Here is a 25419-nt window from a genome sequence, read left to right as displayed (position 1 = left end):
TTCCACAATGAAAGTGCAGTGTATATTTTTTAGATTTGAGTCACAAGTGATTTTCCATGTCTTTTTATTGTATTGTTTTATTTTAAAAAACTACACAATTAAGTAATATCTGTATCATGAGTCTAGGAAATGAAATGTGAGCTAGTTGTAATTTTCGTACTTTCTTGTGATTAACCAGTCGTCATCGGTTTCGTGTTTATCACTTGACATTTGTTTATAAGCCCCAGATGTAGCAGGATGTTTGCTTACGTCCAAATGTGAACAAAAATGACTGACTAGTTTCCCTGGTTATCTCGCAATCTAGCAACAACTCCGTGACATTGGCTTTAAGAGCTGTAAGATTTTTTGATGTACTACAGTCAATATTAATTTATAAAAACATGTGACAGTTCACAGAAAATGTACAACCAGAAATCTGCAACATATAAACTAAAGTCATGGATTCAATCAAGAAATAAAGAGCTTTCATCAATTTCATGTCCTATTATGTCATTCAATCAAACCTTCCAGGGACACATTATATATTGTTTGTATAATGTTCTATTGAATGTTAACACTTAAGTCCCATGCAAAATGATTGAATATGAGGAATAAGCAGCTGTATGGATAAGGTACTGAGAATGTACTGTACTGACTATTCAGCAACATTGGGTGACTGCCCCATTGCTCACTTGTATCGTTGTGCGCAAACAACTGCCATTGACATTTCCTTTTTTTTTTTTAATTGAAACCACTTGTGTTATTTTTCACATCATCATGACTTCTAGACACAAGAATGTTATCTTTTAAATATACTGAGTGATTCACCATTGTAACTTAAGAGGGAAATTCTAGGTACAGTAGAAATACCTACATGTCTGCTACTGGATAGAATTGATGATTTATTGATTGCATTAAATGAGCAATTGACATTTTTTTTATAACTAAGCATGATACAGCAGTCCAGCACTTAATGATCAGCAAGATGACATCACAACAAAGCAGAGACAAACTTATAAAAATGGTACTTTGAAGTCATCAAGTAGTGTAACTGTATCATACTGGGGGGAGTTCAGTTTAATCTGCTTTTCTAATTAGTTATGCATACTTGGAAAGTGTGGTGCATTATAATGGTTTAATTATTAGAACGCTATCAAAGGGCACAATTTAATCACTGGCAATCCTTGTGGAAGAGAAGGTACCTTGTTCTGGAGCCAGCAGATATGCATATTTCCTTGTTGTTTGATAAGTGCATGTTTATGTTGTCCTAATGATATCTGAATACATGGCTTTGTGCCAACTGATGCCTGTGTGTGTGTGTGTGTGTGTGTGTGCGTCCGTGCACACGTGCGTGCGTGTGAGTGTGTGTTAATAGAGGTTTGGGGGCTGAGTGATGAATTGCTCATTAAGAACAGCTCCATAACAACCAGATTTGTTTTTCTTCAGTCTGCCAGGGAAGAACCATGGCTGGATTCAAACAATGGGTCAAAAGCTAAAGGGCATCAGCTCTTTTGTTTTATTCTACAGAACCCCCTTCTTATTTTTCTATTAAATTCAATGAACGCCAGCTTTGTGCTGAGCCTTATCACAGCTGAAACAACAACTTCTAATATTTTCCATCAATTAGTCATTATGTGTTACAAAAGTTAGATATAGTTCCGTGCATTAAATGATGGGTTTAGAATTGCACATTCAAGCCGTGATTCTGTCGTACTTAATAAGACAAAGGCTTTGTTTCCAGATTACACAAGGCACTTATTAATGTCAACCAAATAACCAGGTCATTCAATTGCCAATCCTGCCTAGGGCTGCAGTCCAAACTCATACATACCATATACTGTAAATACAGTACATATGTATTTATAGTATGTATGTATTTACAGTATATGGTATGTATAAATTGTATTGAAACTTAAAAACCTTTTCTAAATTTTAGTTGTACTTGCTGCCACTACTGTAAAGGTTAACATTATTATTACTTTATTATTACTTTTGGGAATTTTTGGGAAATGATAACTATTTGTAATAGATTACTGATCCAGGTATTATATTCTTGCATGTTTTGTTTGAACACATTTTTTAGTAATTGCATTACTTCACAAGAATAGTATGAAGTGAAGACTACAGGTCATTCTGGAGAACAGATTTTCACCCCCAGATCTGAAGAAATAAGAACAATTATAATCATTGAGAAATGATCAGGTAGCAATTTTTTTCAACATTGCATACCTGTATAATGGGCTAGGAAACATTGCAGACAAATCTAAAACAGTTAAACACATTACAGAGTCTTTACATTTTGTTTTTCTTTTGTCCAACTTTTTTGTACATTTTGCATATTATTATTATTATTATTATTATTATTATTATTATTATTATTATTATTAGTAGTAGTAGTATAGGGTACCCTATGAACAATACATACATGAAATAAATACAAAACATTTTATATTTTAAACTTCAGATCAATAGAGATCATTAAATAGTGACCTTCACTGTGTATTATAATAAAGACAGTTCTTTCTATTGTCAATGCCGATGTATAATGTATCTGACACCAACTCCTGACAGACTCTTCTGTTCTGACGCGGCCTTGGATAAACAGCGGTTTACGGAAATCTTGTTCTGTTGACAAGAACAGGTCTGTTCTTTAACAGACTTCATAGGTTTTGGGAAATGGCTTTGTTTAATGAGCACCAGGACAGTTTATTGGTACTGTAGTAAATTAGTGACCTAATGAGCACAAGGCAGCCAAAAGTATTTTCAAGGCAACTCAAGAGCATATATAAATAGTATTTTTTTTTTGTCAATAGACATTTATTTAATGATTAGCAGTCAAGGATGTGTAAAATATAATTTGATTAAAAAGTAGATTAGACACACATGGAATTTACATACAGCACATGTTATTTCTGCTGGATGCTTAAAAGCTCCTAACATATATGAAAAAGCTCCTGGCATACATAACAATCATTTTAAATGGTGGACTTTAGATCATTAGAAATCATTAACTGCTGATCATTATACTGTTATCGAGACAATTTAATAATGCATAAAAGCTCCTGGCAACATAAAATAAATATAAATTATCTTCACAGGCACGGTTTAATATTTGTAATATAAGTGCTGCGAACATCCGGAGTGCAATGCTTTATTTCTGCAAAAGTCAGACTAGCCATTTGAAGCTATTGAACAATAGCATAATGGTATGATTCATTGAAGCATCAAAGAGAGAGAACTGACATGATTGAAATTGTTTTTCTGTTTTAATTGAGAATTCATATTTTCGTAATTATTTTGAGTTGTACAGATATACAGATATAATTGATTATACCAATCCATAATAAGGAATTTAAGGTTAACCCTAGCAACATTACATTTATTCATATTGTATCTCCTGTTGAAAACATGAATCCAGTTGGTGAGAGATGGTGATTAGGGAGTGTGGGGTTAGGGTTTAGGAGTCTTGCTCTATATACTCTATACACTACGTTATTGACACAGTGCTATAGTCTGTGTTCATTATTCAACCTCGGTCCATTCTAAGGCTGAAAGCCAAGGTCTGTTTACACAGATATAACCCATAATAAGTCTATTATATACTGTTTTATTATTGATATAAGTAAAAACAAGCCAGTTATATTTGTTTTCTAATCATTACCAGCCTTTATTTAGTTCATTGTCGATTTCATTGAAAAGAGGGGAAAAGGTTGATGAAGAGAATACCATTAAATGGCTGAGGTACGCGGCCGATTGTGATGTCACTGTTTTCAATAGTCTGTGCAGTTGAACGGAATTCCAAGAGGTGCCTGGATAAAAACTGAAAATGGCACGGCTGATGTCATGAATATGGTTTCTCTGTGATGTGTCATAGAATACAAAAGGCGACATATGCGCTCTGATTGGCTGAAAGATCCTGCACAGTCTGTATGTTATGGTAAAAGTTTGAATATTGGCAGAACTCAAGACTTACTGGTACATGTTGAAATTTACCAAGTAAAGCGGCAAATGTCAGAAATAAACATGCTAACGCTTTACTTCATTTACAGGTAAATGTCAAGAATAAGCAAGTGCCTTTGGCTAATGACTGAATGTCTTTCTAATCGCCTTCACGCATTTATGTAGTTGCGATAAATATATTCTTTGACATTAACAATTAGTTTGTTAATTGACAATTCATATGCAGGAATAAATACATTCTTCGATGATGTACCTGCATTTACCAATAAGCTTCGGTAAATCATAAGATTAACCGGTAAATGTCTGAAAAGCAATCTATTTCTTCATAATTCAAGACATTTACCATCTTACTTGGTAAATGTTGACAGTTACTGGTAAAACTTAAGATTTACCAGATTTGAACTTTTATCTTAACATACATTTCTAAATGAAATAATGTAATTGTATCTGCCAAAAAACACATTAAGATGTTAAGAAACATCACAGATGTCTTATGTCAGATAAAGTCTGTTCCAACTTATTTTAAGACAGTATACAAAGATATTAAAGTTGTTTTTTTAAGGTTCACAAGCTAGCATAATGAAGTGAGAAAGATGAGTCACTTAGGGATGAGTCATATGCATAGGAGATAATGATTTTACAGCAGAACCTAGCATTGAAAGAGCTCATCTGCATGTTGAACTCAGAAATAAAGTATCAACATGTTCCTTTTCTACCACAGCAGCCATAGCTGATTCGTGTGGTATCAAATAGACCTAACAGTACATTATAACCAACTGTAATTTGAATCACATTGCACTAAATATTTAAAGGTCATGGCATTTATGGATTCAGGCTGTCAAGTATTTATATCAGGAAAACCTGCCTCTCATGTTGTAATCTATCTGGCATTCATTACAATCTAACAACAGAATGACTGGCTGAATTATTATGCCGCATTGCTAGCAGATGCAGAGCTTGATCTAAGGAAAGCAGTTGAACTTTTTCAGACATTTTTAATTTCTTGATTTTGAATCAATAGCAAGACATTTACCAACTTTTATTCCGAATTTCACAGGGTGGGTCAGGCCCCCTGCTGTAATGTTTAGGACATAATGTTAGTAACAAATAGAATGTATAAAGAGAGAGGCTCCATCCTTCAAAGGCCCTACGCATATAAAGAGGGGTTTCGTCATTGAGGAGACCCGACAAACATGAGGGGGGTCACAGTCTCTGAGATGACCTGACATACGAAGAGGGGTCACCGTCTCTGAGATGACCCGACATACGAAGAAGCTTGCGAACCAGAAAGAAAACACATTGATCAGTAATATTAAAATGTAAAAGCGGTTCCAGCTCTTCAATGGCCCAACACATGCAGTAGGGGGGTTCCATCGCTGAGGAGACCCGAAAAAACAGGAGGGGGGGGGGGGTCACCGTCTTTAAAGAGACCTGACAAACAAGAGGGGTTCAACCGCTTGGGGCCCTCACATAAATAGCGGCATCAGTACCTGAAAGAGAAGACAAGGAATCATGCATGCTAAAGGAGGGGTTTGGCCGGGGGTCCCCTCTGACTCACGGAGAACCCTCCTCTATGAGGTAAATGAAGCGGCACTCAACAAAGGGTTGGAGAAAGTGTAATCACTAACCCCCCAAAGGATGGACCCCCGGCTCCCCACTGAAGATGTTTATGAGAAGAAAAAGGAGAACAGTCAATACATATAGAAAAGAAGAGAGAAAACATTTAACACATAAAGAAAGAAAACGCTTAATGTGACTAACGGGGGTGAGATCTGTGCTGACTGTCTGGCACATGCGTGGTACTGCAGGAAGGGGGCAGCAGCCTCGTAGATCCACCTGTCAGTCATGGCAGTGACACAGAGAGGTGGGGAAGAGGGTGTGTTGGCTTTCCCTCTCTCTGAGTGGCTGAGAGGCGGGTCTTGGGGGATTGCTGACCCTATAACGCTCTGTTGTTCCCTCGGGCCTGCCCCTCTAAGACGAAATGCGCCAGCTGGCGGAAGCTCTGCTGCCGGACCGAGCACGGCCGGAGAAGAACGACTAAATAATTCATTAAAAAGAAAAAGAAAAGGAATTTTTAGTAGCGGGGAAAAACTTCGGGCAGAACCCCGAATACTAAGAACAGGTTGAGGGAATGGGTGAGCACAGGACGGAGACCCGGGCCGTACAGATAGTGACGGTCGGGGTAACGCTGCCGAGTGCAGCACCTTTATTTTGTAGTTTTATTACTGTGTTTTATTTTCCCTTTTTCTTTTGCCTTTTGTTTTCATTTTTATTTTGAGCACTTGTATGAGCACTGGACTGTATACCAGTATTGGTGGTCCTGTTTACTGTTGCCAGTATTCAGGCCACGGACAACAGTAACCTCTGCGGGTAAAAATAAATATAGAATAATTGCAACGGAACTTGCATTGGCAGTAATTTGAATTTGGAAGTACAGAACTAGCCTATACAGCGCTTAACATTTTAACACAGTTACTAAGTGTATTTCCAATCACTTAGTTCTGTGATTGGGAAGATAGTGTTGAAGTAAATAATGGGTTATATATTTAGTTGATTTAAACCAGGGATTGGCAAGTCTTTCCAGACCAGGTATTTGACCCAACCATGTTCTTGATTGTCTAACTGAACTAATTAAACCTCCTTCTAGGTCTCAAAGGCCTTAATTAAATCAAAGTTTATGGTGATGCTATAGTTTAGAATGGTTATAGCACCACCATTATTTGGATTTAATTCAAGCCCTAGAGTGAAATAGCCCTACAGGAATGGAGTTGACCATCCTTGATCTATGAGTTGAAGATCTAAATACTGTCCTACTCACTGTCTGTTTGGATCAACTGAAGTGTCTTTTAAGTAGCTAATGATATCACGATTTTGTTTACTGGCTGCAGTTTTGTGTGTACCTGTTGCAGTATCAGTAAAAACATCTTTGAATTTGGAAAAACATTATTATTTGTTGAGATAAAACAATTATAAAAAAGTATTGCATAGTGGCAAAATGAAAATGGCCATACTGTACTATCAATAATGGCAAAATGCGTGTTAGATTTTTCAATTTGTAATCACTTGGTTTTATTTAGAATTCAGTTATAAAGGGTGACCAAGGGTAACTTTACGAATTCCTTTTATTTTAATTTGAAACATTTTTCAATAACTTAATGTTACACATGACCAAAGATGATAATTTGATGCAAAATTTTAAAAGATTGTCATAAATACTCTTTAAAAATAGTAGGGTTTTCATATACATCATTTAAGTCACTGAACACAAGCAATTGATATAAAAATGATGGTGCACCAAATTCAATCAAATTAAATAAAGGGTCAATCTTACCGACAATATTAGGTAGTAAAGCATGAATGTTTTCTTTTAGCCTGTTTATAGCACAATATGTTCAGGTACACAACAGACGTTTAGGTCTCAATGAGTTACATTGTACTGTTCCGTTTCCACACAACACTAACTGCTCTGTTGCCTTTTGCAAGACAAAACATTCTACAATCAAACAGAATAGATACAAATCAAAATTAAACAAACAGCAGCATCATGCAAACGTACCCTTGACAACCAAAAAGCCATTTACACAAAAATACATTTTCATTCACAAGCTTTTAGAATGATAAAAAAGGGTCTGGCCAGCTCTAAGTATATGTATCACATTGCAATTAAATGGATGTGTTACAGTATGATTGAATGGGTGGTGGATTGATTCCCTTTGGCATGAATAAACAACACATGAAAAAGTCTTAACTGCTTAGGTGACCTGAAAAAACGTAAGCAGAAAGAGGCTTTGCAATTCCAGTAGAGGCTCACCAGCTAATCAAAGAGTGCACGTCAAAAAAGTAAATGCAATTCTGTTTGTCTGTCAATAACAATGTTTATGAAAAGAGAATGGTAAGCAAAAATAAATTAAAATAATAAACCTGATATGTTGTTTGAGGTTTTCAAGGAAATGAACTGCAAGATTAAGGGGTAGATTGACTAGATTATCTGCATTATGGAAGCAAAGCTTATCAATAAAAAGAAAGACATCGTACAAGATGTACATTTCAGTCTTGTATTTGTAATCACAAGAAGCCCCTCAATACAGCTGAACATTATCAGCTGTATTTATTGGTAAACTTGAAGGAATTATATTTAAGTTAAAATGCTGGTAAAAAAAAAAATACATATTTAATAATAATAATAATAATAATAATAATAATAATAATAATAATAATAATAATAATAATAATAACAAAAAATTAAAATCGAAATATAAGATGGGATTCAAATGCTTGTGATCTTGAAAGGGTGTATGCCAAATTACCATATGCATGAGACAGCTTTTCAGTCTTTGGAAAAGTGTTGCAGACACACTCAACACTGTCTTGTTCAATACATTTTAGGCAAACACCATTTAGTAAACATGACTCATGTTTAGCTACTGGGAAAAAAAAAAAAGAACATATCTTAGTAAATCTACCCCAAATGTTGATGCATTGCGTATGGGTTTATTTGTATAAACCAAGCAACCAACCACTATTTTAATTTTATGTTTGGTTTTCATAACAGGTAAAGGATACATTAATTCATCACTGATGCTGCTTTAAGTGTGGAACCATCAGCACTCTTAGTCTGTGTTTGTAAACTCTCTGAAATGGGGTTTATGCTTCTTTTTATTTTAGAAGAGCGATCTGCCATGCTTATTTTTACACTTTACAACAGCATGTAACCAATTACTAGCCTTCAAAACCCTAAATTAACATTCAGCAAAAATACTAACAAAACAGTTACTAGGGGCAGCAATTTAAGTCTTTATGCATTTTTGAAAGTCTGGATTTTTTTAAAATATAAATTATATTACTATTTTTATTTTGAAAAAGAAGCACACCTAGAAACCACAACATAAATGAAGTAGCTTTCCCCAATAGTTTCCTTCAAAAAATCAGACTGCCTTTGTGGGGGCATTCAGCTTCAGATGGAGTAACGTTCAATGTTCTTCTTCATTGAAAGGTCAGTGGCTTTCCCAGGCAAAATTACTCCAGGGTATGGACATGATCAGTCTTCTACTTCCTGGGTCATTTTTTTTTTCTTTTGTTTTCATCAACCCCTGTCAACATAAAATTTCGGAAACAGAATTTGGCAGGATCTTGAAATGTATGCAGAAAGGGTCTTGGCCTTTATTTCTGGGGTCATGACGGGTAATGTCTTGATCCAGTTAAGAGCCAAAGCAGCACAAGTTGAATTCCAATCACGGACCACAATGATGGGCTCAAAGCAGAGACCCCACCACAGTCAGAATCATCCTCCTGTCACCAAGATGCAAGAAAGTCAATATTAATCACAATTAAGAGTGAAGTATCCTGTATGCCACATGATTTATGATTTAATACTAAACCTTCCCTTCCAACTTTAATTCTTTAGTTCAAGTAGTAACTTGGTTTATTTGGGTCTGTCCTGTCATAATGGATTCCCATCATGCCAATTTAGAAGCTGTTATATAGCCTGCTATAGGCAAGAGAGCAGATATTCTGTACACTGCTGCAAGCTAGTGAACACATCTGCATTAGTCCTTGTTTACTTTTAGAGACATAAGGTTTGACTAGAATGCAGCATCTTATAGACCAGTGGTACTCAACTCTGGCCCTCGAGATCCATTTCAGTCCTGGGCTTTATTCCAACCAGGTCCTTAATTAGTTAGTTGCCTCTCAGCAGCTTCAATTAATTACATTAGAACCTGCTTACAGTAAAAACCTGGAATGGATTAGATCTCGAGGGCCAGAGTTGAGCACCACTGTTATAGATTATACCTTGCATTGGAAAAAGAAGTCTAAATGCCTATGCTTAAGATATGATCATAAATATTGCCTACCTGGTTTAAAATGTGAAAGCACATTACCAAAAAAGAAAAGGCCGCTGCCACCGATGACTAGGCATTCTCAAATATTATTTCTGCACCAAGCCCAAAGGCTCACACATTCAGCCTCCTCAGAAATGTTAGACATTTTAAATAAACAATTAAATCACAAACACATGTGTTTATGAAAAAGCAGGAATGAAACTAAAATAAATGGGAGTTACTTTTAGGTTAATTGAGAACAAAAGCAATGCAAACTATGAGATGCCAGTGCTTGCGTTAGTTTTGTTAGTATTTTAAATCTTATCAACAGCTGTATATATTTTTTTACTTTTAAAATGTACCGTTTGTTACTAAGCTGAAGACAAAACTATCTGCAAATCAAAATTACTAGCGCCAGTATATATATATGTCTACGTAAAACCTCCTATCCAGCCTGAATTAAAAAAGAAAAAGAAAAAAAAGAAAAGAAAATAACTGACCCTTTACACCACATGAAAACTTGCAGTAAAATGAAGAGAGGAGTTGACACCATGGCAGAGGCACGACTTGTTGTGCATATAGGCTCATCCTATTAATAACGGGCATAAGTAGCAAGTAGAAAACGAGGAAAGAAACACAAAAAAGACATACAAGATGAGAAATCATGCAGTTTTTTGGCCGGCAGTCAGCAAAGTTAATGTGAAAGAGAGAGAGAGCATCCACCTAAAGCAGAGAGTCAGAGTGAGTATCACAAAAAAATTAAAAAAAGATTTACACCATTACAAAAAAACTAAGACCACAAGTAAAAGACTGCTATGCAAACACATCAAGCCAGTGAACAAGTGTTGTGCTTTCAGACAAAAAGACTTGTATACGAATACACCATCATACATTTCTCTGTGTGATTTTAGACTTTTGCTAATTAGAATTTGAACAAATTAGATGCGTAACAAATCATCTTTAGCCTCAGAAGACAAAATATCAATTTAGGGAGGGTGTAGTACTGTGCCCTGATAGGTATAATCAAATAACCATTTAGTTTGGCTAATAATTTGTTATTAAATTTAGTGTTGGGGGATATCATCTACTGATTAACAACTTTGAAAAAAACAGGCTATTATCATGCCATTTTGTAATGCTAAATTTGTTCTTACTTTCCCATTTAGCATTATAAAATGGTTGACTGCACATGCAGCTTAATTTACAGTGGAAAGTTCACTTTATCATGCAATTGCTCAGGGTAATATGCAAAGGCAGAAGCCAGAATGGGTCTGTGGTCAAGAAGCATCTAGAGATTATCATGCTAAATCTTGTCAAATTCATGAGAATTTCACAGACTCCAAAATGTCTTCTATATGAAGAAGCATGGTGCTCCATTTCTTGTACTTAACCCTACATCATGACCTTTTTGTGTGAAAGCTCAATATATTAATTTATACAGAAAAGGCAGATAAAAAGGCAGCCATTATTTAAGTTCATCATAGCACATTAATAAAGTATGGCCCAAAGCACATGTACGATAACTAAATCAAGTTTCTTCAATAAGCAAATAAAATGTAGTTGCATGTACACCGTTTCTTAAAAGAAAATATCTTATCCATAAAAGGTATGTGTATACCTTTTCATATTATTGCAACTTACATTGTCATCATTGTCGAAACAGACTTCAGGTCCTTTCCTATGCCTAGGGTTCTGAGCTAACTTACAAGGGTTTGGTCCTTCGGCTGAAATATTTAGTTAAGGAAACATACAGTATTTCACTATTAGTAATAAACAGTGTTATGTATATATATTTTATTAACAGCACACTTTAGAGTCCTGGATCTACCAAATCAAATATTTACAATATTACATTCTTATGAAGTAACAATTAGAATGCTAAATGCTATAAGCTTTAATTCCATGGCTTCCATACATAGTATACACATACATTGACTTTCCTCTTTATGTCACAGAACACCATTTCACAGACAGTAACTGTTAAAATAGATTTTAAAATGTAGGCCCAAGCCATCTTACTGAACAAACAAAGTGTCTTCTGCTATACAGTACAGTACAGGATGTAGCACTGCTAAAGGATACATGGCTGTTCTGCTTGAATCAATGGTTTTGAGTCACAGGCCAGACAGGTCACTTTGCTGTCAACAATCAGGAATACTAAGTTTGTGTTTGCCAGCTTTTCTGCGTGGTATATTCTGAAAAAAAAGAGAAACACTCAAACAATAAAGCCATACTTAAAACATATTGCTTTTCAATGTCATTTTAGAGAATACTATTGTAGTAGCCCTTGAACACTCATATTGCAATGTTGGTGGTCCTATATAAAGTGCTTATAAAGGTTATGTTTGGCAATTAAATAGATAAAACACAGAAAAACCCATGGGTAAACAGGTGAAGCAGTATGACATAAGCAGTTGACAAGAGCATAAATGCAGATGCAGAATATCCTTTCTGTCTGTTTTCACAGTTCAGTGCTATGCTATGCAATCCAATACAAAACAATATGCGTAGAAACAAAAGAAAATAAGTTGGTCCTCAGTTGTGACAGTCTGGTTAAACTTTAACGATGGGAGAACAACACATCAATTCGATCGATATAAATCAAGAAACAAAAATGTATTTATTCTTACAGACATGTAGCAAAACTACTTTTTCCAATGAATTGCAATAGTTGTACTTCACTATTCACAAATTACTGTATTATTATTATTTATTTTTTAGCAGACGCCCTTATCCAGGGCAACTTACAATTGTTACAAGATATCACATTATTTTTACATACAATTACCCATTTATACAGGTGGGTTTTTACTGGAGCAATCTAGGTAAAGTACCTTGCTCAAGGGTACAGCAGCAGTGTCCCCCACCTGGGATTGAACCCACGACCCTCCGGTCAAGAGTCCAGAGCCCTAACCACTACTTCACACTGCTGCCCATACGTGTATATATAAACGTGCACAATAAAATCTACCTGGAACAGTTTCCGCAGTCTAGGACCCCATTAAATGATTTCATATTATTGGAAAAGAAATATTGAGTCTGCTCGGTAATACAGCTTTTCTTTGACAGAGCTGCCATCTCTTCTTCAATGTCAGCTGTTCGAAATAAGAAGAGATACGACTGATTATTAAGGACAATATGAAACAATTATTCCAGAGAAAGAGGTTCTTTGCCAGTAGGTATTGCCTGGTCTCTCAGTTGTTTACTGTGATTGATAATGATGTCTGCTATCATACACTGAAAGTCAAAATTGTCATAGCTAATTGAAAAGGGAAGATATTGCATTGTGTTAAATCAAAAAGGATGAACTAAATTGTATTCACAGAGAGAGTATTCTAACAGAAGAAACTTCTCCAAAAAATGTATAGTAGTTAAAAATTCAATAAAATGTCATCATCACCAAAGGACACAGCAAATGTTATTTAAAGAGTGAAAGACTTTTTAGATGTCAGTGAACTTGATTAAAATGGCACTTGTGATCACTATGATAATTCAGAAAACTTGGATTTCACTATAACATTAAACACTTATCTTTACAAGTTTATTTAAAAAAACAAAAAAGTTTATTGTTCAGGAACAATGCAGAACCTTTTAAACAAATCAATGCTTGCACGTACATAACTGTTTACCACCCACATGGTACAGTGGTTAGCACATGGGAGTCATGGATTCCTGTTACTGGTAGGTAAAAGGACAATTAAATGCAGTGTAAGTTAAAGTTTAATGAATAATTAAATACATTCCAACTCACCTGCTTCTAGAAAATTTGGGAAAGTAAGGCTTAAAAATAACTGCTGCAATATTGACCTGCAACACAAAATGAAATTGTCTTTAAAACCATTATCCTTTTTTGCAGCATTTTTAGTTTTTCTATTGTTGATTTAGTTCTTACTTGTTATAAAGGACACTTAAACTGCAAATCAACACACAGAGACTGAGATTAAGAACCTTTTTGCCCCACTTCACTATGAACTGCCTAGTTTGAATGTTTCCTCACCACTGCAACCCACTGATTTATTTAGGTGACTGAAGATCAATGGGCAACTGTTCCTGCTGTCACTCTGTTCAAGCAGATGCTGCCAAGCTACATACACCTGACCAGTAGGTGTCACTGCATCATAGCATAGAAGCAAACTACCCCGTCAACTGCACCCGCTCCCCAATCTGCGTAAGTGTAAGGCCAATACACTAATCTCTGCTGGGATCGTCAATCTGGTGAGACCAGATTGTTTTTTATTTTATTTATTTTTTAAGTGTAACGTACAAATCTCATTATAATTTATATTGTTCATGTTTTTGAATACTGAAAAAAATAAAATAATAATATGACTTACCATGCAGCTGCAGAAGCCCACCAGCCAATGTTTAAAATATCTGCTATTGTAGGCTAAGGGCAATAAAAAAAAACTCTACTGTTACTTGGAACTAATTAAATGAGAATGTTTTTTTTTTTTTAATTTTATTTCTCACAACTTGAAAAAAAAAAAAAAAAACAATAAAAAATAAAATCCCAAGCAGTCAGCAGCTAAAACAAAATCCAACAATAGATATTTTATTATTTTTTTAAAGAGCCACCCTCTATCAATTACCCTTTATATTTAACTATAAAATACAGAAGATGTTTGGCACCATCAGATGTTCATAGTTGAAACCATACATTTCATAAATGTACAACTTATACAACAACAAACCTTACAAAATAGAAAATTATGAAATACATTACTTGAAAAGTCTCATTGTTTATTAAGTAATAATAATAATAATAATAATAATAATAATAATAATAATAATAATAATAATAATAATAATACAAAATCCTGCAGTCTGTTTCAATTATTAAAACACCATCTGATTCCAATCACTCAGTGGGTTCTTTCCTGATAAAATATCATTCATTGCCCAGAAATGTTAAATATAATTTGCTGTATCATCTGCTGTGCTGTTTAGGATTAATTTCAGATATTCTTTTAGGAACACAGTTTGAACTTACCACAAAGACAGAACGTAGACCAGCTGCAGCCTTGGTATCTCTCTCTGGATCACACACAGACTGGTAATCGTAAGACTTATTAAATGAATACAGAGGCACCTGTATAAGGTTCCTCATGAAACTGGGGTCAATCTCTCCAAAGAACCTGCCAATCTGCACAAGAAAGAACATGTATATTTTGTAACTGTATCTACATACTAAAGGCTTCTTATGTTTAGACCTATTTCTGGGCATATTGAAAATGCAGATGGGTTCTTTCTTTATTTAGAGTGCCCAATTATTTCACGCCTGTTTTTCTCCCCAATTTGATATGTCTAAAGTCAGTAGTCATCCTTTGACCAAGCCAATTGCCTCTTTACACCAAGGAATTCTATAGCAGATGTCCACAAGCGACCACTCCCTAGAGGACAAAGGCCAGTCCTGCTGATTACTAGGTGCCTGATCACTGGGGGGAGGCAGAGCCAGTGCACATGCTGTGGAATCCATCCATAGATTTACCTATGTATTATACTGATCAGCCAAGTGGTGTAAACATATTTTACAATTTTATTTTTTAAGATATGTAAAGTTGACATTCTAAGATTTTATTTTAAATTTGTGGAGAACAGTTTGGATGTATTTTTTCACATTTCTGCACTACTGTTTATTTTTTTGCAATGCACTGGCTTTACAGTCATTACAGTATCTTGGTATCCCCTTGCAAATGCCTTCACAGTAGAACCTCAGAGTTACGAAGACACCAGAATGGAGTCTGTTCATAAGTCTGTAACGCTGAAAATCATTTTTCAATGGTTTTATGAACGTGTACACCTGCTATCTACACCCTCATTCTTGCGAATAATACAAGGATACAGCACAGTAATGCAATACTCATATTGTTATGGTTCTTTAAAGCGATACTACAAATGGAAAAAGGCTAAATTGAAGTTACTATTGAAATTGTAACTAGCAAAAACACAGATTTAAACGTCCAGGAAAATGTGGGTTAATGTAGTGCTTGTTTTTAAACAAAATGCATTAATGCAGCTTGCTCAATCAGTCAGCCTTCTTTGGCTTGAATATATATATATATATATATATATATATATATATATATATAAGTATAAATATATATGTACAGTGCCTTGCGAAAGTATTCGGCCCCCTTGAACTTTGCGACCTTTTGCCACATTTCAGGCTTCAAACATAAAGATATGAAACTGTAATTTTTTGTGAAGAATCAACAACAAGTGGGACACAATCATGAAGTGGAACGAAATTTATTGGATATTTCAAACTTTTTTAACAAATAAAAAACTGAAAAATTGGGCGTGCAAAATTATTCAGCCCCTTTACTTTCAGTGCAGCAAACTCTCTCCAGAAGTTCAGTGAGGATCTCTGAATGATCCAATGTTGACCTAAATGACTAATGATGATAAATAGAATCCACCTGTGTGTAATCAAGTCTCCGTATAAATGCACCTGCACTGTGATAGTCTCAGAGGTCCGTTTAAAGCGCAGAGAGCATCATGAAGAACAAGGAACACACCAGGCAGGTCCGAGATACTGTTGTGGAGAAGTTTAAAGCCGGATTTGGATACAAAAAGATTTCCCAAGCTTTAAACATCCCAAGGAGCACTGTGCAAGCGATAATATTGAAATGGAAGGAGTATCAGACCACTGCAAATCTACCAAGACCTGGCCGTCCCTCTAAACTTTCAGCTCATACAAGGAGAAAACTGATCAGAGATGCAGCCAAGAGGCCCATGATCACTCTGGATGAACTGCAGAGATCTACAGCTGAGGTGGGAGACTCTGTCCATAGGACAACAATCAGTCGTATACTGCACAAATCTGGCCTTTATGGAAGAGTGGCAAGAAGAAAGCCATTTCTTAAAGATATCCATAAAAAGTGTCGTTTACAGTTTGCCACAAGCCACCTGGGAGACACACCAAACATGTGGAAGAAGGTGCTCTGGTCAGATGAAACCAAAATCGAACTTTTTGGCAACAATGCAAAACGTTATGTTTGGCGTAAAAGCAACACAGCTCATCACCCTGAACACACCATCCCCACTGTCAAACATGGTGGTGGCAGCATCATGGTTTGGGCCTGCTTTTCTTCAGCAGGGACAGGGAAGATGGTTAAAATTGATGGGAAGATGGATGGAGCCAAATACAGGACCATTCTGGAAGAAAACCTGATGGAGTCTGCAAAAGACCTGAGACTGGGACGGAGATTTGTCTTCCAACAAGACAATGATCCAAAACATAAAGCAAAATCTACAATGGAATGGTTCTCAAATGAACATATCCAGGTGTTAGAATGGCCAAGTCAAAGTCCAGACCTGAATCCAATCGAGAATCTGTGGAAAGAACTGAAAACTGCTGTTCACAAATGCTCTCCATCCAACCTCACTGAGCTCGAGCTGTTTTGCAAGGAGGAATGGGCAAAAATTTCAGTCTCTCGATGTGCAAAACTGATAGAGACATACCCCAAGCGACTTACAGCTGTAATCGCAGCAAAAGGTGGCGCTACAAAGTATTAACTTAAGGGGGCTGAATAATTTTGCACGCCCAATTTTTCAGTTTTTTATTTGTTAAAAAAGTTTGAAATATCCAATAAATTTCGTTCCACTTCATGATTGTGTCCCACTTGTTGTTGATTCTTCACAAAAAATTACAGTTTCATATCTTTATGTTTGAAGCCTGAAATGTGGCAAAAGGTCGCAAAGTTCAAGGGGGCCGAATACTTTCGCAAGGCACTGTAAGTTTGCCGTTCGTAACTCTGAGGTTCTACTGTATTTCCTACTGACTTGACCCAGGAAGGAGCTGCTTTTGTTGTCATAGGAAGAATAAAAACCACTATTACTCAAGTTGTATTTTGTATTAGCATACTTTCTCATTGAACCCATCCACACAATTTCAAAATTTAAGACAAGTTATTTTACCTCAAAGTGAATGTACAGTAATGTTATTTTGCTGCTTAGAAATAGAAATCCTTAAAGCTTACCTGTGAGATATACTCATCCTGATTAGACATCAAGAGGAATCCACCATCATCCAGAATCACACAGTCTACATACTGAAAGGAAAGGCAAAACAACTTTGATTTTACTACAAATGGCCGGACAATCAGATGGAAACTAACTTTTTATGATGTAAACACTTATAAAATATCATACCTTGTTGTTTTTCTCACAGTCACATATCTCACTCGTGCACTGCAGTAAACAATAAAATACATATTTTATTTCAAATTGAAATTCAGCAATATGAATGTTCTCCAATAAGTAGGTACAATATATTTTATAAAATACGTGTGTAATGTTCAGGTTAAACTCTTCTTGTTCTATTTAAGTGTCTACAGTACACTTTCTCAAATATACACAGACTCAAATATAACACTGTAGACGTATATTATTCCCCTACATTAGAAGTCTCTTCACTCAATCAAGATACGTGTGTGTCGAAGACATTTTCATAAAACAGATACACATAAATGTTAGAAATCCTTTGGGTTAAATCTGTAGGTCAATCTATATTTATCTAACTATCTAAATTCATTATTTCTTACATCTGTCCTCATTGTGGCTTTTGTGAAGTTCTCCATCCAGGTAGTGACATTAATCTTTACTCCAACAACTGTTAAAAAAATCAAAACATTCGATCAACAACAATAAGTGATCATTTACAATTTTCTACAGATATCAAAATTCAACCAAACATGACTTTGGTCATCTTGGAAGGGAACTGGATTTTCCTTTAAAGAGTGGTTATTGCACTGTATCAGTCCCTCATTTAAATACCACCTGACAGTTCTAGTGTCCAATGGGTCAGTTACTGAGAGGTGTATGTGAGCAATTTGGTTTTGTGTGTATTCTTTGACTCTCGCATATATCTGTATCTATCTTTTCTAGTCAAATGTGAGGATAACCTTAAAGATTAAAAATAATGAATTGAAGCCATAAAAATAAATGGTGCACATTTTATACAGAATGAAATCATAAAATAATAAGAAACTTTTTTAGGCTTTTTAACAGAAGCAACAAAGTGTATCATAGAAGTTTAAAAAAAGAGTAAGCAAAAGAAAGAAATGTAAGAAAGTATAAAAACATAGTATACCTACCAGCAGGTTTTAACAGTTTCCCATCCACTGTAATTTCAACGGCTCTGCTCACCATTATACCAGAATCAAACCCACTCACACCAATTTCTGAATCTGAAGAGAGAAGAAATGATCATCTTAAAACCTGCTGCTGTGTTCTTTATATACAAACGCACACAGGTGTAATAGTTTAGCAGATGCAGTTACATCTTTCCTATTGGCCTTATTTTAGTCACTAGTTCTATTGTTGAAACTGAGGAAAACTGGGACTGTTGAAAAATGTGTGTTCAACTATGGGTGTGTGCCACGTAGAAATACAGAGGCCGAGTTTCAGGTTTATTTATTTAGTGTTAAAGTTTGAAGTATGGACGAAACTTGAGTCTAAATGGAAATCTGTGTCTTAACTTGCTTTAACATTGTACATGCGTTTCACAATCATGTCTTAAACCTTTAAAGTAAAAATAAAAGTAAATTAACAAGTCTAGGACACAAGTTACGTTTGTGCATTTGGTTTGGTTTCTTATAGTTCTACCTTGGAATTACGACTGAGCATTCTGAAATTATGAATGAAAGGTTATAAAGAATATACATTCTAATCATACAAAAAGGGAATAGAGAAAATAATATAAATTATTATGCAACTAATATAGAAAAAAAGAATGCAATACATGTATATTGTTGCTTATAAAATATATATTATTGTAAATATGTAATTAATTGTATGAAAATCAATAGAAAAAAAGAAAGCCCAAAGCATAGCACTATTTACCCGAGGGTTTGACAGCACTAGATAACGGTGCGTCCTTGTCTTAGAAAGTGCTGCAGATGGTCCTGCAAGTGCTAGTGATGCAAGCGAATTGTGTGTACCCTTTTAATTTGTTGCAGACTCTCACATACAAACACAACCTTTTCACAAGGGCTATAATGTGACTGCAGGTCCGATCTGTATTTTCATACACCGTCCGTAAAACTGGGTTTTCTGTTTCTTTGTGGATTCATTTTCTTTACATGTGAGTTTGGTCACCGCACACCTGTTCACAGATATCTCCGCTTCTTATAAGGGTCAACTACCTTGTTAATTGAGTAATTCATTGTGAAACTAACATTATTACTGGATGATCTTAATTGGCTGGATGTTACTAAACAAAAAAAATATAATATTTGAGCAGTCACTTAAGATTAAATTTGGGTGTAAGGGATTGCATCTAAAGGTCGGTTAATTAAGATAAAGAACAGTGTTTTGAAGAGAACCTAAGACTCGACCCTGTGGTATCTAATACATGGCGAATCTCAGATTCAGAACTAAGCCTTACTGTTGAAGTATGGTGCAGTGAAGATATAAAATGGATTATCCAGGCTCCTCTTGTAAAAGCTTGCTTCATATGTCTCTGCATCTTCTGTCCAATCCTCCCCAGCACTTAAAAAAAAATAAAAAAAATAAAGTTAATGCATTCCTACACAGGTTTCATGTTTTTCAATCTTCGAAAGAAGACATGCCCATGTCTTGTGAAATTATACATAACAATAAAAACCATATGTAACAGTGGAGATGTGTGTTTGCTGCTTGATTGGCAGGAGATCGAGACCGAGGATGGAGTTGACACGCCTCGCAGAGGTTTTATTTACAAACAGACACAGACAGCTCACATGACACTACCAGCAATGGTAGCTTATGGAGGACATACATATAAATGTACAAAAAGCAAAAATAAAACACTGTACAGAAAACTACAAATCAACGTTGCCATGAACAGGGCTAGCGCTACTCCGTTAATAAATGAAATGGAGGTCCTGCTTATACAACCTTGCTATAGTTTCATGGGATCTCAAACCCCTAAGATAATCCTTAGTTACAAGTAAACAAACCCTGGCCCCACTTACAAACGCAGTGGTCGGTTGTTTCGGTTCCTTTAACAATTAAATCCTGACCCCGGTTACACACTCGGTCATTAGTGGTTTTGGCTTCTTCTCTTTAAAGCTCCGATCCTGGTTAAGACACATGGGGCTCGATTCTGATGAAACGAGTGCAATCGCAGACAAAGTGGTTAAAGTCAAACTGTCTGCCCGCAGGACGTGGCTTCTCCAAAAGTGCGATTCTGATCAAAATAAAAACCTAGCGCAAGCAAGTTTAGTGGCGCAGTGACAGCACCCAGCCAATCAATGCTGAGTAGGTTGGGGGATCTGCTATCCAATCAGGGCCAGGCAATAATCCCTTTAAGAGACAGAATGCGCTTCCGTCACCGCAAGGCTCCGTTTTGAATGTAGAAGTCGCGATCATGTCGAGCGGCAGTAGCACACAGCAAAAACAACCAGCGCAAGTCAGAACAGCAAGTGGTAGGTCACTCGCCGAGAGAATACGTAAACCAATACGTAAAGTCAAAGCCTCCTTCTCCTGGCTTTAGAAGAGATGAGACATGCCTGTGTTGTAACTGTGATTTGCTTAAATAAAGTTGCTGAAACTAATCAGACTGCGTGCAGCTGTTTGACTTGTTGCTATAGTATTGTGGTTACTGTATTGCCACTGACAGCAAACACTTTCTTGATTATTTTATTTTTTATCTTTATACTAAATTTAAATAAATAGATAGGACAGTGAGGAAGCAAAATATTTTACATTGACAGACAACATTCAGAGGGCATGTGCACTACAAGAACGGAGACTGTCTTTCAACAAGCAGACAAAAGGTAAAATACATGAATACTGTATTTACGTATTTTCGGGCGGATTGATTTGGAACAGTGATTAAACATAGCTTGAAAGATAACATTCAAGGTCCTTCATCAGAGACTTAAGCCCTTGTATTGACCAACCAGGTTAAAGGAAATCTCTGATCCATTTTCTAATTTGTTATAATGTTTCAAACTAGTTAAGCTCATCAGGCAGTGAAACCAATATCTTGTTTCAGGTCTGCCGATAGTAGTGACTTATTTTAATCACGGAAACAAAGCAAATACATTGTTAAGTTTATACAGCAGTTAACTCATTTAAAGTTGCACATGATACACACACACACACAGCACAAGCAACAACCAGGGAAAGGAAGGACAGACATACACATACAGATACAGAAGTAGCGCTCCTGTTAGCCTGCTCTCCCATATACTGTACGTAAGTATTTTCACTTGTAATAATTGCCATGTAAATAAATTGCTACAGTCCTTGTGAAAATAAATGCAGTACTCCACTGTATCAGCAAAATAGGATATTTTTCTTTTTTTAATTCATATATTTGCTTATTATTATTTTATGAATGATATTGTTAGTTTCTTAGGTTTTGTCATTTTTTTGTCTTAGATTCTTTTTTCTTTTCTTTTACTTTTCTTTCTTTGATTTCATCTTTCTATGTCAGTCCAAGAGCATGCAGTTGCTACTTAGGACTGCTTTGCTTTTTGTGTGTTCAATTCTTAAAGTTCCCGACTGCGCCACTAAATAAATCTGGTTTCGTCGAGTCTTAACCCAGTGCTCAATTGTGTATTTGGGACACCATTATGCTGTCATCAGAATCGCTTAGGCGAATATGTTAATGATACCACACACCCAAAATTTATGCCGACATGTGGCGATGGGGCAGGCACTATATAACGGCGTAGGACATGTCTTCAGAATACCATTTCAGCGCAGTGGGTTTTTTACGTCTCCACTCCATTTTTGCGCCCATTCTCCGCTCCAATTGCGCTTGCACATGCATTTGCGCTGTGATCAGAATACAGCCCAAGGTGATCAGAGGATTTCAGCTTTTAGATTTCTTAGTCCGGGTAGCATGGATGGTCTTAATCCTGGCACTTGTTATGGGCTTGCAGCAGCCCTGAGGTGTATAACTGGGACCTGTTCACACCTCAAGCCTTGCTGCAACACACCTACCAACGGATTAGGACTAATGAGACTAATAAGGGAAATTATACAGTATGTACTTCCTTCTGGATATTTCGTATTTTTTTCTCTGGGCTATTATGATTAAGATATATAACAGACCGTTTGCCAGGATTCCTTTTACAGATTGAAAAAGAGTATTGTACACTACCTTTTTGGGTAAATTCTTGTAATTCCACCATCAGTAGCGACAAACCTGGCAAGAACTCCTTGGCTACATTTCAAAAGAAAACAAACATTTATTAGAGAACTTAATTTTCCATTACACTCCAGGCTGTTTATCCAGGAAGAATACTTGAGCTTACTAATTGAGCTTGATGGATGTTATACATCAAGCACATTGGCTTATCAAAATACTGTGAGGCTCAACCATTTCAATATTTCATGAAGGATAAGAGACTTACGGAGATTGCTTTTTCCAGTACTGCACCAATTCATTTGAAAAGCCAGCATCAAGTAAGAGTCGGTTAACAAGTGTAACATTGCCTGAAATAACACGGAACATTTAGTAAACAAAACTGCATTTCATTTTGCTGGTACACCTCTTTGTACAGCAAGACATAAGGTTTCCAGCATATTCTTTAAGAATTATTTATAAATGTATTTGATACATACAAGATGGATGATTGGGTGACTTCCTGTCAATAAAATCATTGAATTCCAAGAGAAATTGGGTTTTGTTGCTTGACAGTTTTAAGTCCTTGCAGTATTCCCTAAAAATGTAAACCCAGTGTTAGTCCTCTCTTACAGCAGGAAATGAAAAAAAGTGTAAAATTAAAAATGTATAAATCTAAACCATCAAACGAATCTCTGACTGTATGTGTATTAACAAAATACTTTCTTCAGTAAAAATGTATGGTAACGTGTGCACTATCTTGCATCTTAGATCTTAGCTGAGTTTCTGCAGACTTACATGTTCAGAGTAAATCCTACAGTAGGGCTTTAGAGGTAGGTGGCCAGTCGCAGCGCAAACATACCACATTTTCATTGCTACACTTAGCAAAGTAAAAATTCTGTCGTATGCACTAAGAGAAAATATGTTAGTGAAAAAAGCCGCAATATACTAATTTAAATATTTGTTGTGTCTTCTTAGCGAGATCTCTATTGCAAGTCGTGCAGCATTGTTCAAATAAATAGAGGGTGTCCGAAGGATAATGTATATACATGCAAGGATGCAAGAATCAAAATAACATTGTTTTTGTTAAATGTAAATGTCATCTGTACAATGCATTCTGTTCCCTTTTTACTATTTTAATACTGTTTAAGGCTGTAAATTTGTTGCAGAAACCGCAGCTTTTAACACAAACCACAACTTTTAACACAAACCACAAGTTTTTACAGTTGCCTCAACTTTTAATGTGACTACAATGTTTCTATTATTAATATGTAATTTTGTGGCAAAATAATGCTGAAAAATAAACTGAAACAGAAAAAGAAACGTTACTGTCACATTGTCTTTTGCTAGAGGGGGACTGGTATGCCTTGTCATCCTCTCTAGCCAATCAGTTTAGAATGATGTTTAGAATGAGCTGGAGGGGTTAGCGGCACATGTGTGCAGTCTATTGCTCCCAACATGTTGGGGGAAACCAGAAATGTCATAGAAAATTGTTTTCGAGACTTGTAAGTACACCCAGCTTTTAGGGAAAAATATGTATTTGGCTGTTTGCCTCAAAAATGCATTAAGCACACCTGGCAACGCACGAGAAAAAGCAGACTGGGAAATGCCAGCAACAATTGCGACTGTTTAAAACATGCTTTCAAAAGTTTTTAACAAATTCTAAGTGTCGGAATTTCCTGCAGCTTTCGTACATCTCATTATAATATTTGAGAACCCTCATGTGCACTCTCTGAATTTATGCATGAATGCCCATAATTACATATTCATCAACGCTTGAACCGCAAAGCATTCCCTAAAAAGTCACAAATAGCATTGCATTTGTCTAGTACATTTCACCCAAGACTCCCGACTCGACAGGCGCAACACTTTAGTAAACCTACTCCTTAGTGTTTTAAAATTCTCATTGAAAAAAATCCTTGAAATCATGTAGCCAAAATCACTCCAGAAGTCCATCCCCACCTCTAACACATTTAAAAGTATCTTCATAATAAACTATCACAGGTTGTGCTTCAAATAAATGTTATTTGAGAGTAAAAGGAAAATACAAAACATAGAATGTCATTATAGCATCATATTTTGACTTCAGTAAATTTAAATAAGTCATGTTTATCACAGAATTGCCTATTGCAAATATAATGTACTTTTTCTTCTGCAGAATAATTATTGCTTAACAGTAGGGCATAGTTACCTTGGTGCAATTGATGTGTAACCATATTCTTCAAAATGATCAAGTTGCAGGGTTTCGGAAACTGCAAAAACAAAGTCTAAAGTTAGACATCTCCAGTGCATAGCAAAGGAAATTTGCAATAGGCTGTCCATTTTACAAGACAATCTTCTCTGTATACTCTGTATGCTCTGTAGGGTTAGTTTCATTAATATTATTTCCTTAATGGATAAATGAATAAATTAATGAAAAAAATTAATGAATTAACTAATCGAAATATGTAGAAATGCTTCATATGTTGCAAATGGTTCTCCATAACTTGGTTGACCACCACCCTTCAAAACAGCATAAACACTTGGATACTTATCCATGTCTGCAAAGTTTCAATTACACTGCAGATGTAGTCATTACTTGCCCAGATGTTTACCAAC

The 25419-nt window shown here is 35.8% G+C and overlaps 1 protein-coding gene across 2 annotated transcripts; it reads right to left on the bottom strand.

Annotated features, from left to right (window-relative positions):
- Window positions 1–6983: 6983 nt before the first annotated feature.
- On the bottom strand, window positions 6984–25296 carry LOC131725178 (voltage-dependent calcium channel subunit alpha-2/delta-1-like). Of its 2 annotated transcripts, XM_059018639.1 has the most exons (17): window positions 25013–25296; window positions 23322–23419; window positions 23111–23192; window positions 22858–22920; window positions 20149–20252; window positions 18857–18949; window positions 18305–18372; window positions 17913–17951; window positions 17741–17812; window positions 14749–14901; window positions 14093–14145; window positions 13510–13565; window positions 12730–12853; window positions 11841–11953; window positions 11400–11482; window positions 10259–10347; window positions 6984–9228 (listed from the first exon to the last, which is right to left on the bottom strand). In XM_059018639.1, the coding sequence occupies exons 1-17, from the start codon at window positions 25195–25197 to the stop codon at window positions 9192–9194; spliced, it is 1512 nt and encodes a 503-aa protein (XP_058874622.1). In that variant the 5' UTR covers window positions 25198–25296; the 3' UTR covers window positions 6984–9191. The 2 variants fall into 2 exon arrangements, with proteins under 2 accessions (XP_058874622.1, XP_058874623.1); XM_059018640.1 differs by lacking the exon at window positions 10259–10347 and having other exon boundaries at window positions 7044–9228; window positions 25013–25291.
- Between the last annotated feature and the right edge of the window lie 123 nt (window positions 25297–25419).

This window comes from Acipenser ruthenus, unplaced genomic scaffold (genome assembly GCF_902713425.1).
Source record: "Acipenser ruthenus unplaced genomic scaffold, fAciRut3.2 maternal haplotype, whole genome shotgun sequence".
In the NCBI taxonomy this organism is placed as follows: Eukaryota; Metazoa; Chordata; class Actinopteri; order Acipenseriformes; family Acipenseridae; genus Acipenser; species Acipenser ruthenus.
The sequence above is the reverse complement of the archived record's forward strand: the minus strand, read 5'-3'. Positions and strand labels throughout refer to the sequence as shown.